This window comes from Bombus pyrosoma, linkage group LG14 (genome assembly GCF_014825855.1).
Source record: "Bombus pyrosoma isolate SC7728 linkage group LG14, ASM1482585v1, whole genome shotgun sequence".
NCBI lineage: Eukaryota > Metazoa > Arthropoda > Insecta > Hymenoptera > Apidae > Bombus > Bombus pyrosoma.
Window position 1 is genome coordinate 9,880,034 of NC_057783.1, and position 17,083 is coordinate 9,897,116.

The window sequence follows — 17,083 nt, forward strand, 5'->3', positions numbered from 1 at the left end:
TACCTAATCTATGTACCTATTTTATATCATATGTCAAGAGCTAATCAATCTAATACACTTTTTACCATATACATATTTCTTTCTGCTGACATTTTTTAAAGTAGAAATTATACCATGAACTATAGAATTTATCATAGCAAATGATTAAACGAAGCACCATTTTAAAGAGCCATGATCATCTCCATATTTAATTGAATACAACATTTTTTCTATTGCCAACTGATTAAATTTTGTTCGAAACATCTTTTTATCAGATTAAGAGAAATGCTGACAGATTGTGATCATCGTTACGATGAACATCCTGCATACGCATCGAAATTAACAAACGCGCGTTTTTATCCTTCATACTTTTTATTTTCTACCTACGTAATTTATCATTCACCAACTACCACGATATAATACCTGCAATATCGCTATAACAATTTTCCCAAAAGGTATCTCGCTCGAACAAACAATTATAATCAGATAATAATCAGACAGACGAAGGACGATTCGCCGTGCTAAAGTTAAGCAAGCCAAATGAACTAATATCGAACGTTAAGAGCAAGACAAGAGCCAGGGATAGAAACACCACCAGATTTTCCACCAGCTATAATATCAGTGGTCGCGTAGTCAAGTTATTCTGGTACACGCCCACACGGTACACTGTGTACATTAGAATGTATATAGCGCCACGTGCTAATTATACCAGCAAACGAGCAACACGCTGCATGTTTTGTACGAGTCGATAATACAAGCGCGTTTGTCTTTTCACGATTAAAGAGGCTAAGACCGTGAACATACAAAGAACCGTAAACGGTAAGCAGCAAGCGGTAAGTGGTAAAATTGGCATTTGGAGCCGCACTCGGTACCTGACTCGATTCCAGTTGTGTTATACCTGAACGTTCGCGATAAATCAATCGGTGTCGACTGTGCGAACAGTTGCGAATGACACGAACCGGGAAGTTTGCCTCTCCATCATGTTGATCAAAAATCGCAACTTTCTTTTAAAATCCACACCGGTCGTGAAGTGATTAAAGTTTCTGTTTGAATTGACTTGGGCCGCGCTAGGTAACTACTTTTAATTAAAAGAAAAGTAAGAACGCCTCTTGGTTCGTGAGAAGGGAAGGCGGGAAAAGGGTTCTTCATTGTTGCACGCTGATCGTTGTTCAACAAGAATGGAACTCGGGGAAATTCCTTTTTTCATTTGATCAAGGATTACAACGCTACTTGCGTCCAATTTTTAATATTGAGAGATAAAACTATTTAATTTGTCGATAGTTATAGAAATTATTATTAATGATCGTTAGAAAGAATGAATCAGGAAAGCCGATCGATAGATAATTTTCATAATTGACTGTATAGATTGTTAACTAATTCTCATTCTAACGTTCTCGTCGTATTTCGTTACGTATTTGGATACTTAAATTTCATTAAATCGAATTTCAATGACAATATGTCAAGTAAAAACTGAGTATTGTTAATCACGATTTATAATCAAATATTTCAATATTAATTTTCGGTTATTAATTTCACTGAATAATTCCAACACTGTTTCTGGAATGTGATTTTCCTGCTCTTACGCATACGTGGGAAACCGAAATTTTGTACAATACGCACGATAACAAGATTGATGGTATGATGAAGAGAAAAGGTAATTGCTTGCGCAGAAATAAATCGAAAATGTGGGGCGACAATTTTTGCAGAAGATTGGCTGAAAGTTTGAATAATCCACCTACACATATTCGTTGACGAATATATCTTTTCGTAATTCGGCATTTCTATTTAAAAAGGTTCATAAAAATTCAAACTTAATTCACTTCCTACGCAACCGTATTTTATACGCAAAAGTAGAGGCAGACAGACAGGATGATTTTATCGTTTCAACGAAGCTTCGTAAAAATCGCGAGCGCATTCGATTAAATTTATTTCGTAATTCTCAACGTAGACATACACAAGTTGGATTACAAATTGTACGACGTTTCTTCGGTGCAAACGTAAATTTATATCTGTATGTCATTACTATGCAACTCGAGGCACATGAAATGTATCAAGTATACGATTAATGGGACCGTTTTAATGTCGCTAAAAGCACCAATTTGTTTCCAGAATTAGAATGCATTTACAAAGGAAATGCATTGCCGCTGCTGTTTACCTGATAACTCTGTTACACAATGTGTCTTGATATCGTGTTTCGGTATTCATTTATTACACATCATGAAACGTAATCGTTTTTGTAATTTTGCCAACTTAAATATGTATGTAATATACGTCTCGTGATTGTTTTCGCGGTGTACGAATCTAGGTATCGACGCAACGGCCGTAACATTATTTTCGATACATTTTCTACGCGATATTATCGCCATTATTAGTTATTATTATTTAAATCGTTCATTTTCATGCGAATTTACCACTCGCCATTCATGAACGTTAATGTATACTTCTGAAAATGTTTCCAACATTATAACTACCTGTTATCGTTTCATTATGGAAATTTTACAACTATCGCGTCAGCAATCAACGATTTCATAGGTGTTTCTAAGATTTTTAATTGCATTTTAAATATCGTGCACCGTAATAATTGCATTTCACTGTTAGTGACTTGGGTAACTCTAGGCTTCGAAGCCTAGGAGATTTATTATCTTCTCAAACTCTATTATGTTCAATTCTCCTTGTTGTAAAAGCTGACATTATATAATTAGCTACGTGATAAATCTGTAACAAATAATCTGTGATATCGCTATATGGTTTTTTAATGCGATTTTAATTATAATTTGTAACGTTGTTTGCGTAGCTTATGATTATTTCATTAGATTTATGACAATTTAAATAAATGTCCATTCTATTATTAAAAGCTTATTTCGTAAAAGTTGCGAAAATTACAGTGGCGCGATTTCAATAGTTAATTTATTTTCTTAACGTATCAGAGCAGTTTATCGATATAAGAAGTGACAAAACAGGATTGACCTTTACTTACGTTTACGCGTAGATAAATGACTCAATAAATATTGCAATAGAGGAAAATCGATGTTTCTTTCTGAAAAACATGAGATAATCTATTTAAGACGGGCAAACGAAACAACTTGCAAGAATGTTTGAAATTCTAAAACACGGTAAAGGCGAATCAGACCATTCTTTTACAAATTTCCGGTTTTCTATACATATAATGTATTTATAAATATATGCTTTTTTAAATGTCAGCTACTACTTTCATGTGTTGCGCGAAAAATATGCACTTCTACGAGAAATGTCTCGTAAAGCGGGGGAAAAGTAACGCCCTTATCAATTATCCGGTTGCCCGCAACTCGTGTCATTATTAAACGTACACGATAAATGCGTGTGTAAACCACAAACGTCAGTCACATAATTATTGCGTTACAAAACAACATATTCTATTAAAAAATAACAAGTAGTCGGCGAAACGATAAGGTTCGGAAAATATGATAATTTTGTCGCACATATATTTCTGCAACATTTTTGAAATTAAAAAAGAAATATAGGGGATTACCCACTTGTTATTAAATAACAAGGTCGTATTATATAACTACCAGATAAACCCTTGCATGTTTCTGCTTTATTTATAAGTCTGGCTATCGTGTTGATAATTTAAATAACATATTACTACGTATTTCATGTTTGTAGGCGAACGTTCGATGCATTTTAAGAAATTAGATAGAAAAATAGGATATACGATTATCATGTTGAAAGATAAGATTTTTCTTATCTATTCGATTAGCTTTGGATTGCGTTTACTTGATTAATATCTAATGTATCATTGAAGGTAACTGTTATGTGATATTGCTGTGAATTACTATTGATTTTCAGTCCATCAGTCAGTCATTTAATACTAAGAATTTATTGGGTCGCTCGGAAAGTTCATCCCGATTTGCATTTCGATTCAATATACATTTATTGAATTATATAGGTGCCATTTTGTTCCACAACCTTTCTCCATCTTTTACGCAATCTGAATATTCCATCCATCCAGAGCCTCTCAGGTTTTTCGGCGAAAAACTTTTCAATATGATCTTTCATGTCGACCAAATTCCTTAAAGATCGGAACGAACTTTCCGGGCGACCCAGTATGAATCGTATTACGAAAATAGTTATGGTTCACTTAATATCTAGCTGTTCGATATAAATAACTATTAAAATAATAGGTGACTTATTCGAACAGTATACAGGAATAAAATTGATATTAGGTAAATAATAACCGTAATTATATTAATAAATGTGTTCCACGAGCACTCTCTCCAAATAGAAAAAATTCGATGCACACAACACGCGACGCGATTTTATCACTTCATTACAATTCTGGAAGTTGCATGCTTATCACACAATACGTAATACCGTTCACAAATTCTATTATCGCGTTCAATAATGTATACCACGTCGTGAAGTTTCTATTCGCAAGCGACAACTGTATAATTTATCAAACTTCTGATACACAAGAAACCGTTAAATATGTAGATAGTACGGCCGAAGACAGAAACTTTGTCTTACTGATTTCATTTATCTTCGTTTTTTATTTACTACGAACAATTAAACCAATAAAAATGCAAACAACCTTCCTCCACATAAAACAGAGTTTATTGAGGGTGTATTGAATAAAGGGACGCAATATCGTTCGCCGTTCACTTTCAATATCTTCCTTTTTTCCTCTTCACGTGTTTAATCTGTCAACGTGATAGAAAATCCCCGTATTGATAGGAAGAAAAACTCAAGTGCTATAGAAAATTTTTCTTAAAAATATAGAAAATATATAAAGCTAATATTATTCGTGGATATAAATGTGTTTTCAATCTTCCTATTTTATAATTGTATATTGAAAAGAACTTTAAATGTTTCGATATAGTAAACTGAACAGATTGCTGTGTGAGTCAGACTTTAAATTTATTCAGAAATTCAAATAAATAGTGCCCCAAATAATTACTACTTACGTACAATTTTCTCTATTGTTCGTATCATACTCTTTTATTAAATTGCAAAATGTATCTACTCAGACCCTGAATATAATTTTTTAATTCTCTTCAGTTTTACATGTTGGTGTCGAACGTATTTTATTTTTCAGGATATAAATTTAGATCAATTACATGCATCCCCTTATCACAATTTCATGAAAAGTTTGAGAATGAAACATACTGATTGTCGTTTACTATGTAAAAAAAGAAATGTTTTTATCCATTAATACTGACTTTTACCACGTCATAATAATAGACTTCCTCCATAAATTATAATGTCATGAAAAGTTCTAATTATATGAATTCAGTTCCTCGTATGTAATGTGTTCTTATTAAACGTATTTTATTCGTATACTCGGAACATTATTAGCTTTACAAATTTTTTATTTTAGCTGTTTTTTATCACTTTGTATCACTTTTTCTAATTAACCGCTTTTACGCGAGAAGTAAAACTATACATACCAAGACTAAATAAACAAATATTTTATCTAAACTGAAAATCATACTACATATACATCTGCCAACATTTTCCTTATTAACCAACTAAAGTGCTTGTTACACGTGATTTTCATATAAATTATCATATTATTTTTTATATTAATCTTCCTCGATATCTTAACGCGCTATAAAATATTTCTTAATAAGTAAATAGAGAAATGTAACCGCATGTAACTCTTGTCGTAATTGTACTTAATATTTTTAGTGTCATTTTTTCTAATTTTATATTATTTAAAAAGAAATCTTCGTCTAAAATTTACAGAACTCAAGAGATTTTTCATTATATGTTATTAATAATCAAAAATATTTCGATCATTTATAATCGTTGTTCGTAACCAGAACAACTAAGAATTAATATTTTTAATCATTCAAGATCCCTTTAAGATTTAATCAAGATCACAGTCTTTTATTTAAACAAAAATTGACTTTATCTCAGTGAGTTCCATAAAAATGTTAAAAATAGCTGTTAATTCTGGATCCTGGCTCAAATACTTTTGTGAGTCATTGTACTCCATCATAACACCGCGAAACTTCAGAAGCCCGAGCCAACAGCCAAGAACGTCCGTATCCTAAGTTGTCGCGCATCAAGAACCGCGGTTTCACGCAATGCGCGAGCGATGCAACCTTATCACCTGCTCGTTGCAAATCGCTCGTATATCAGACACGTTGCAGGTACGTGCAAATCTCACGATATCTTACGACGCGATGCGTCGTTATCAACGAAAGCGTGCGGCTACCGAGTCGAATACGAGCGAAGTCGATCGTTCGCGGTACGAGTGGGGCCCATCGTTGCATCGCGTCGGGTGGAGAAAGGTGGTAAAACAAAAGAGTAACGAAGGATAACGCGTGGAAATGAGATAAAGATAAAGATAATGCTAGGGAGCCAAAAACGAAGGGAGACAATAGACTGTCGGAATCTGTGCGTCGAGTCAACGGTCTTTTGTCTGCGTTGCACGGCGTTCACTAAGGCGTCACGGTGAACAGAAAGAATTGAGATCCAGGAGAAAAGTGTCACGTACGCGGCAACCGCGGCGAAGAATCGTTTTTTAACGACCGATCATCGAAGTCCATCCATCGAAAGAAAGAGTAATCAAGATCCAACGGTGTAACAGCCTCCTCCACGGCGGAATTTGCGGCGGAATCGTTCTGTATTGTAAGTCTTTCCATTTATTCGGAATTTCTTTTACCGATCCTTTAGATTATATGGTTAAATTAAACGTTGACGTGAGTTACGTTCGTTTGGCTTGGAGAATTGATCAAGTGATAAAATCGTCGCGGAAGAAGAGGTAACCGGTCTCGAATTAATTTTGAACATGCGATTTCTGATAATTCGTGATGCGTTATTCAACGATGGATGTTTGTGCTAATTTAAATTTATAGAAATATAAGAAGTGGAGTCTAAATAGAGGTTTGTTTCACCATATGATTGTTGTAAAAAGTATCTTATATATATTTTTTTTTATTTATTGCATGCACTCTCCGTTTTATGTATATTTGTATTATCATTAATCGATTACTATTAAATTTCCAGACTGTACGTTTGTGGATTACGTATTTAATGTTGAAATACGTATACGTTTTCTTTCAATAAATAGTTCCACGTACTACATAGATAATTAAATATTTTTCCAACAATTTTCTTCTATTAAGTAGTTGAAACATCGAAAGAATGCATAATATTATTGCTCATATAACATTAACGTCATAAATGATCGTTAATCTAAAAACGTAGAAATGGAAATATTCAATTAAGGAGCCTTTGAAATCGTATCTCTGGTGCTCTCAATGGAACTGCATAATTTAACAATATTTATGTATTATATTTGATATTCCCTTTTACCATTAACATTTAAAATTACTTGTATAGGTTATCACCATGCTGTTATCACTCGTTCCTTTGATATAAAGTAGAATTATTCTAATCATACTACATTCTGTGTAAAAAGTAAATTAGGCATAAAATACTTGATTATAGTTGAGACAAAAAAGTCCTTCGTTATAATTTCATGCGATACGTAGTTACAGAGCACGTGAACTATCAACGAGTTACACAAGCCAGTATGTAATGCAGCACAAGGGTGAATGAATTTCACAAGTGTCGGATATGAATGAGCATCTCATGCGTTCCATGTGAATGACAAGTGCAGAAGGAATTGAATGGTTGTTTATGGTTGAAATTCGGTTTCATGCAAAATGTACATCTAAATGAACCCTAGAAACGTACATGGTGCTCTTAGAATGAGAAGATAATCTCGAGTAAACGATGTTGACATGTCCGTGAGATATCTGCATGGTAGTTCTTGTATTATATTTTTTAAATATATTATCACATAATGGAAAGGCTAATTAGTCTATCAGAATCAAAAATTCAATAAATAAGTAGCATTTAAAGCGAAAAGCGTCCAGCTTGACAAAATGAAATTAACTTCAAATGATAAAATAAAGATGTGAACAATCGTTGATGAAACTTGACATAAATTAAATTCGTTTTAATACTCGTTAAAAAAGTAACGTTAAAAGGATTTGTTTGTAACAGTACATCATTCTGTATTTAATATCGTTAATAACTCCTCGTTCGCGAAGGAATACCTCGTGAACTAATTTTTACGCCATGAACGAGATATCTCGCATCTTAATGAAAAGGCGTGCAAGATATATCTCGTCCATAACGTCACATCATATGAACAACATTGCGTCATGAAATATCTGATCGATAGGTGAAAATGATTTTTATCTTCGAATGCAAGATTAAAACTATTATATGAATCAGTATCATACGTATCGAAAGTACAAAAATGTATTCAGTTCAATGCGATCGCTCGTAAAACATATAGAATTGATAAGATTAAGTATATTTTATCGTGAAAATTCGCAGCTTTTATCATGTCTATTTCTTATTTTTTTTACTATCTACCTATATTTATTTTACGTATATGTAGACTGGATTAGAGCCGATGATCTATTGATTCATCTGCAATATTAAATGAAAAGAAATTTTTCTTCAAAATTTAAAACGATTCTTAACTCAGGATTCTCGCATTAATTGATCCCTTTTCTGCGTTTATCTCTCGTACTATGTTTGCTGATGGCACTATTACATCTGTAGATGATAGACTGAATATTAACGAAGAGCAAACCTGTAAATCTAGAATTCGTTTTCCGATATTCTCCATCTACAGCCATTTTCCATACTGAATTCTGATGCGTCGTTTATCTCGATAGTTGTGATCTATTTAATCTTCGAAATTCTTAAGTAAAAGATCTATTTGACCGGAAACTTCAACTATATGCCGTTTTAATTTATCCGAATGATCGTACTTAATAAAGAACAGCAGGTTTCTCAGCAGTTAACCCCTTGAATCTCGACAGAAACGTACCTATGTACATACACACGTCGAGTTTCATTTCCCTTTGCCATTTTTTAATTTCAATGAAATACTCTACTTTTTTTTCTACCAGCCGGGGATAGAAAATGCACCGCTAGAGATACAGAGAGATGATCGATTTTATCATGTTTGCCGAAGCTAGGTTGAATACTAATCAACCTATCAAGGTGTTTCAATATTCCCTCGCCAACCTCCTTCTCCCTTTTTTGCTGCCGAAATCCACTTGAAAAGCAATCGTGATATTTGAACACGATGTTCATTATACCAAGTGAAGCGCTTCAGAAAAATTATCGACTTCGTTAAGACGCAGTTTCTGTCGTTGCCATTTTTTCTCCCGTTGATATCTTGTTATTTCTCTTTCAAAAATATTCACATCACATCGACTACACTTAACGTATCTTCATTATCAACGACGATTACTACGAGGATGAATGATTCCTCTTTCACCACGTTTCATTCAAATTTTATAGTATCAACATTTCCTATCAGAGAGCAGATATGAAACTGTCGAACACATGCACAAATAGCGAAACCAGACTTGAATATTAACCAATACCGCTGACGCGAAATGCTCCAAGCGCGTTTTAATATTTTTTACTATTTACATGGGATTTTGCTTTGCCATATATTGTAAAAAGTGAACGTGACGGCTGAGAGAAAGCTTTCAGCCGTAGTCGAAACTACAACAGATTAGTTTTATTTTACGTTGAAATTCGTGAACTCCAGGGACTTTTTTTATTTTATTTAAATTTCGATGTTTAATTAATTATTGTATTTTTCGTATCTCATTTGTGACACATTGTTCACGTTCTATTATATGATTAATCATTTTACTTATACGTCATCATTGATATTTATTTCACGATTATAAACTTTCAGGATAATAATATATCGAAATGAAATTATTTAAACTTTTGTAGTGATGTACAAACATATTGTACAAAAATATTTCAAAAGTCATTGTATTTTTACCATAGCAAAATAGAATACATTCGACTAACAGTCCAATTAAAAATCTGCAAAAATAATTGAAAACTATTGTAATCAATCATAGCTACATCGTGGATTTATGTTATAGATTTATTAACAATAATGATATAAATTATAAATAGAAAAAGGCTAAATAATTTATGCATAGTAAATCTATAATACACGAAGATTTATTACAAACAATTACGAAAATGAAAAATCCATGAATAATTAACACATTCTAAATTTATCATAAACGAAGATGAGCATAAATTTGCTCGACATGATTTTACTCGAACATCTTGAAAAAGTTTCATAGATGGTACATTTGTTAGCTACAAGAAAGAAATGATAATAAATAATAGTAATATTACGTTTACTGTGCATGTTGTGGCGTATGCATTAATCTAATGACGGTAATTACCGCCCTAGACAATTATTCTTATGATATTATACGGAAACGTGTATCATGAAGGTGCATTATAATGGGAATTTAGTCGTAGAAAAAAATTCAATACAGTGATAGTTGATCGTGCGCAATTCGCCTTCCAATTTCCTCACGTTTAAACACCGCGGAGAATTCGATAAATTCGGAACAACCAGCACGGGAGAAATTCCGCGGATAAATGAAAGACAAAAACGAGCCGTGGCGAACGGATGACCCAGTTGAAACAATTTATCAGTGCTACAAAGCGTGCGGCCCGCTCTAAAAAAGGATAAATAACAGATAACGAGAGATAAGCTGCAGGCCAATTTATCGCTACCGTCAACAATTTTCCCAGAGTGCAACGTGCAAATGGAACTTTATGCAGAGGCGTCGTAACAGCCGCATAAATAAGAAGTACGATTCACGCCGACTCGTGCTAATAAATTTTACTTACAAACCAGTTTTTAACGATTCATCTCATCGGGAACGATACCGATATGCGAAAACGTGAATTTCTTTTTACGCTCGATCGTCCGTTATGCAGTCACTTTCATGTTAAATACCTATGACACACGTGTATCTTTAGAACACGCCGCTATGCAACACACTTTCGATTTGTTTCAACCAGTGTCTATCTGCCAATCTCAACTAGAAAATAATGTAATTGAATGTGGATCAAATTATTTATTTCACTGATGGTTCTCATACAAGTATCTAACTATTTAAGCATCGAATCACGAGAAATTAATGTTCGTACCGTTTAATCGCCATTTTTCATTTCGAACACGTTCAATATCTTATTATAGAACGAATGTCAAATCGTTTATTGTTCGTCGAATCTCACCTTTATTATTCTACATGCACGTGAGATACTTTCAATCGAACATTTCCTAGTTTCGTTTGCAATGTTCACCAACTGCTATAGTGCTAAAGTTAGATTAAAAAGTAACGCTATTGTATTGAAATACGAGAAACAAATATGTACACAACCGTTTCAATTTGATTCACGTACTGTTTTAGCAAATCTACTAGAACTTCAACTTCAATTGGCAGTCTCTCCTTCACCTAATAGTGACATTAGAACCACGTGACTTAAGAACGAGTACGCAGTCGCAGATGATCGAGCAGGCGGTTTACTGCCAATTTCGCACGTGTGTTCAAATGAATTTAGTTGCGTTCCAGTAGTTTCCAGTATCTACAAAGGATTTATAGTACTGCCATCAGTTTCGGTGATCGTATCAAGAAACTCAGTGAATAATACGGAACTGCGAAACCACGTGAATCGGTGAGCGAATGTAACGAATCTAACGTTGAGTTAATGGAAACTAAATCGAAATCGAGGCTATACATGAATCGCAATCGACCCACGTGTGATGAGAATATCTGTTTTACATACGTGACACGATTCGCCGCGAGCTGATATGTAATGCGTGTTGCATAGACGTCACGGAATCGTGAAAATCCATGTAACATTCAGTTTCCTTAGTGGTAGATATACCTGTCGCGAAACAAGATAGCAACTGTGTTAGATCGTCATCTTTTTATATCGTTGTTGATGGTGGCATATCACTCGTTTTGATAAATTTCTTGTTCCCGACATTAATATTAATAAGTTTATTAAACGTGAGACTGCGTGTGTTTCATTATTTCCGATAAATATTTCCGTTGCCTTGTTCTTGGCACAGAATTTCTTTACACAAACGCATCTGGATAAGAAAAATTGCTGCATGCGATAGGAGATTATTTTTATTTGATAAATAATTTGTAAGTCTGTCGTAGAAGGTAAGATATTATTGGATGTATTCTAAGCCATTAATCTTTTGTTCTGAAGTATTTGTGTACTGTATTGAATTTCAAGGTCGACCTTGCCGATACCATGTATAATCTTCTACTCTACGCACGTACCAAAATATCTCGCCCTTGTACAAAAACTGAGCGTTCGTTTCAAACATTTGCTAAAAGAAATCTTCGGAGACTCATAGTTTCTACGCAAATTTATACACTTTTTTATTTTTTCGAAATTTATATATTTTTAAATGATAAAATTTCTATGTTGAAGATATTATATATGTAAATAATATATATAAATTCATTGAGAATGAAAAATTAAAAATATATTTATTCCTTATTATTATGTGTATAATGTATATGAATCGAATTGTGTTTTTTTATTAATATTCATTCATTATTAAGTAACGTTGAATTTGATTAATAAAATTCACGTTAATGGACTATTTTTATATTGATCCATTGAGAATATTTTGTATTGTTATTAATATGAAATATTATTATTTTAAATATTCTGCTTTGTGTAAATAGAAAACTATATTATATTTTTTGCAGATTATTAGTATAAGAAGATGGTATCGTCAACAATAATGGAAAATGGGAAATCCATCCCATCAAGGAAATCTACTATGGGTATTGGCCCAGGCAACTATCGTTTAGTTGGTTGGGATATGGATACTACAGGCAAAAAAGTTATAGATGAAATATGCCAAATAGCTGGGTATACACCTAGTTCTTCATATTCACAATATGTAATGCCATATAAAGATCTTAATCCTCCAGCTATAAAGAGGCATAATATGAAGATAGTAACTATTGGCAAGTTTCGTGTACTTAAAGATAGTACAACTAATAAGGTAAAAAATTTCATTAATATCAAAAAATTAGTATTTAATCTGTATTTGATTATATTACACTCTATATTCTTTTACAGGCATTAAAAACTAAAAGTGAAGTGTCTGCATTAACAGACTTTCTAACATGGCTTTCCTCTATAAGAGGAGACGCAGCGGATGGTATCATATTAGTTTATCATGAACCACGTAAAGTTATTCCTGCTATGTTAATTGAATCTTTAAAGAAATATAATCTTCTGGAAAAATTTAAAGAAATTGTGAAAGGATTTGCAAATGGGTTTAATGTTGCAGAAGTAAAATGTGCAAACACAGTTCGTGCATATACTCTTAGGACATTATCTCAAAGTTTATTTAATCGAGTAAGCAACATCTGTTTTATAGAATGTGTAATTATAATACATTGATGATAAATTTTAATAATAATATAAAATCGCTACAATAATTTTAATATGAAATTGTTATTATTTAAGGAAAATCAGTTAAATAATGCAAAAGACAGAGCATGTTTGGCTTTACAAATAGTACAACACTTGAGTTCACTAGAAGTTACAAAAGGAAATGAAACAGATGGTAGTGGTGATAGTGATAGTGCCATGAAAAATACTGTTGATTTCATTAGAGAATTTGTTCAGCCAGTAGAAATGGAAGAACAAGAATATGCAGGTATATAAAATAAATTAAAACTTAAATGTTTAAATATTGATTAGAAAAAACTATATTATATAGTATTATGTATTTCAGAATTAAAAATAGTATTTGAACGTCAAAATACTTTAAGACCTATTTTTGGGGCCCTATTCCGTGTGAATCGTCGAGAACGGCAACATGCTAGTCCTTTACGTCGATTGCTCGCTGAAGCAGGCATAGAATATTCTCAATTACAAGTTTGTATAATTCAAATAAAATATTAATATCTATAGAATTGTATTTTGAAAACTAATAAAACTAATAAGATTACTGATTTAACTTGTGTTACAGGAAGCATGGAATAATGGAAAGAAAGAAGGCTTAGAAAAATTAATTAAGGAAAAATTAACTTCAACTGAAGAAAAGAAAATCGAAGATTTATTAATCGTCCTTGAAGATCATTTCGATCCTAATAAGAAACCCAAATTAAGAATATCAAGAGAAAAGAATCAAATGAAAATGGAAAACTCTATTAGTGAGGATAAAGAAAATAATAACAAATGTGATTCAAGTATCGGAAGTCCGGATACCACCACTCCTAATTCACCGCTTAAAATTAAATCCGAATCTTCTGAGAGTAGTACAATTGTAGCAGAGGAATAAGAACTAAACAGTTCACTTCTTTTCTTCAGTGCCTTTTAACTAATTATAAGATCAATATTGTTATCAGTAACTGAGTTTATAACCATTCCGTTCATTCTTATCATAACGTTATTCTAGTGTGATAAAGTATGAGTGTTATTTGTTGCAGTATTGTATTTAAGTTTTTATTTTTGTTATAACAGAGTATATATTGTATCCTTGAAGGATATGAAACTCGACTTATTGCTAGTTAACAAAAACATGTACAAATAACACATTAATTATTTTTTTAGTTTATGATAAAGGAATATTTAATGTTCGTTTTTTTAACGGTTAATTTTATGCTCATTGATTTTTATTTAATCGGATTAACGTTTAACGTTGTAACAAGTGATTGTTTAGAGACTGTCGATATAGAAATATATTCGGACGCTAAAGATTTTTTGTTTTTCATCATTCTGAGATTACCATAAAATATTCTTTTTTTTACTTAATGTTAGTAAGATTTACGTATAGAGTACAGATAGTAATATTTGAAGAAAGATATAATATATTTTTGTACGCCAAAAGTTTAATAAAACGAATCATGCACCAAGGATGTTGCATTTAAAAATTAAATTTTGTTGTACTAAACAATTAAATAAAAACTTTGAATTACAACTTCTTATTTCGATCGTTAACACAAACTTACGGTATTTTATTTTTACTCGTCTCTTTTTTTCATCTCCTTCTTTTTTATGAGTATTACAAAGTCTTAATTTACAAATAATTAAACGTATCACGCAATATCGTTCTATGTTCCGAAACGACGGTAACGGCATGTTTAAAGGAAAAACAAGAAAAGACTCCAGCGTGACTTCTCTCTGTTATAAAGCGCATCTCGAATCGGTGCAACCATCGAGATAAAGTCAGAAATGAATTAAATATATGAATGCCTATGCAGTGGAGCGTTGTATCCGCTTATGGGGTTCCATAAAGCATGCCAAACGCCTCGAAGCGTAAACAGGCCGGCGCACCGCGAAAAAATTAGAGAAATATTTACTTACTAAGAAAAGTATCGACGTAAATCCCTTTAGTACTAGGCAAGACTTAACTGTTCAATAAAACTTTACGAAACGTACTTGTCGCATTCATCGGAGATTTCTAGCTAACCGACAGAACACGTAATACAAAGGATATTTCTTATAATTTTATTTCAATCCACTAAATTATGACATAGCATATCAAAGTTTTATCTTAGAATCAATTATCTCTCCATCATTAGCTCTACATAAAAAATTTCTAAATTACAAATGGTATTGATATATGATTAATTAAAACTTAAATGAATGCAGAAGATGACAACAGTATTTAAAAAAACATGGGTCTACCAATATTTCAATAACTATCTGCGTGTATTTTTAGCTATCGGACACTCAACTTGGCCTTATTAATTTCTTTTCATGGACGACGAACCATAAAGCACAAAATACACTTACTGCATCGCCATTACTGTAACAGGCAGCGAAAAGGAAATTGCTGTTACTGGAAGGCTCGTTAATTGAGCGCCTGTAACCGTACGAAAGTATAGCGATAATAAATAATCTGGTGATAGTGGTGTTTGTTAAATCTTTTGTTGTACAAGATCGGAATGTTAATGAGATAAGAGATCAAGAAATAAATTGAATTGCATGATATAATAAATATCAATGTCCAGTATTAATAAACGTGGAATGCTAGTTTTTGGTGTTTTCGATACATTAATTTTGTTTTACAATAATTTTGCAATATCTATCATAAATCAATATACGTAACTAAAAATATAGCAGAAATATTCGATGTAAATAGCATATTTTAATATATTATACGACGTTTATTTGACATTTCCTTGATGTGTTAAACACATGAAACACGTGTTGAAATTGAAATGAGAAAATAGTTTTTTAGAGAAATTTCTTCTTCCACGTACATTTTAGAATAAACAGAAAAGGAGACATTTTCATTAAAAATTCCAATATTAAGTTCCATAAATATTTTCATAAATTACAATTAAAAACGCTTAACTAGTAAACAATTTTATATCTCGCGTTTAAATTTTTACACTGCGGTAAAAGGAATGTACAGAATAATTATAAAAATATTAAATTTAATTTACGTAAAGTAATATGTAATAGTGCTCGAAGAATATTTGTGTTGCTCACTAATTCTTCGAAGAGTATTCACTAACGTGATACACAAATGTTTTTTACAGTTTTATAGAACCATTATTTTTCATTTTTAGCGAGTCTCGAATTTCTGCAACAGCGTAATTCTCTACTTCCGAATACCTACTGTTCATCCAGCTCGAGTTTAAGATTCATAGAACATAATTGCGTATACAATAGCGAGGAAAGCATGAAAAACGATTATGATAATGACTTAACAAGTGTCGGTGATTATTTTCCCTTCTTGCTTCTATATAAAACTCAAATCATATTGTAATATGCTGTAATTGAGTATAGCCATTAAAAAATCTATCTTTTTTCAGATTTAAGTGTTTTATTGCTTCTTTAAATTAATGGAATCTTTGCATGCCTACGTTAAAAAAGTTGCACTCAGTTTTGCCTAATTATTTAATTAGAATTTACGGTTACTCTATCCATCGTAGGAAAAAGACCAATCTTTCTTTCAAATTATTTATATGTAAGTCGGTTTGGTAAAACCGTTATCTAATAATTTGAAAAACGCTGGAGAACGCTCGTGAATGTACAGTTTCAGTTTTCATCGTCAACACTTTCGTAATATGCAACTAACGGATACATTTTCCGTCTTGAAGCGTAACAAACGATAACGGTGAACGATTATTACTAAAACCTTTAGCGAGTGAGGCCGCGTAACAAACGTAATTACAAAGAATACGCGCGTGCCACCGTTGAAACGGATCCCTCGTTAAAGGAGCGTGCTACGGAGAATAGAGGGACGAGAACGATT

At 32.4% G+C, this 17,083-nt stretch overlaps 1 protein-coding gene and 1 long non-coding RNA gene across 6 annotated transcripts; one reads left to right on the forward strand and one right to left on the reverse strand.

The window, feature by feature from the left end:
* Positions 1 to 792: 792 nt before the first annotated feature.
* LOC122574956 (maternal protein exuperantia) lies at positions 793 to 14,730 on the forward strand. Of its 5 annotated transcripts, none has more exons than XM_043743233.1 (7): positions 5,836 to 6,591; positions 11,241 to 11,505; positions 12,564 to 12,865; positions 12,943 to 13,224; positions 13,336 to 13,528; positions 13,607 to 13,749; positions 13,844 to 14,730. In XM_043743233.1, the coding sequence occupies exons 3-7, from the start codon at positions 12,581 to 12,583 to the stop codon at positions 14,153 to 14,155; spliced, it is 1,215 nt and encodes a 404-aa protein (XP_043599168.1). In that variant the 5' UTR covers positions 5,836 to 6,591; positions 11,241 to 11,505; positions 12,564 to 12,580; the 3' UTR covers positions 14,156 to 14,730. The 5 variants fall into 5 exon arrangements, with proteins under 5 accessions (XP_043599171.1, XP_043599167.1, XP_043599168.1 ...); XM_043743231.1 differs by lacking the exon at positions 5,836 to 6,591 and adding an exon at positions 10,729 to 10,880; XM_043743236.1 differs by lacking the exons at positions 5,836 to 6,591; positions 11,241 to 11,505 and adding an exon at positions 793 to 812.
* LOC122574959 lies at positions 10,109 to 11,234 on the reverse strand. The gene is made up of 2 exons (XR_006319263.1): positions 10,978 to 11,234; positions 10,109 to 10,868 (listed from the first exon to the last, which is right to left on the reverse strand). It is a non-coding gene; the product is annotated as an uncharacterized LOC122574959 (long non-coding RNA).
* Positions 14,731 to 17,083: the final 2,353 nt, after the last annotated feature.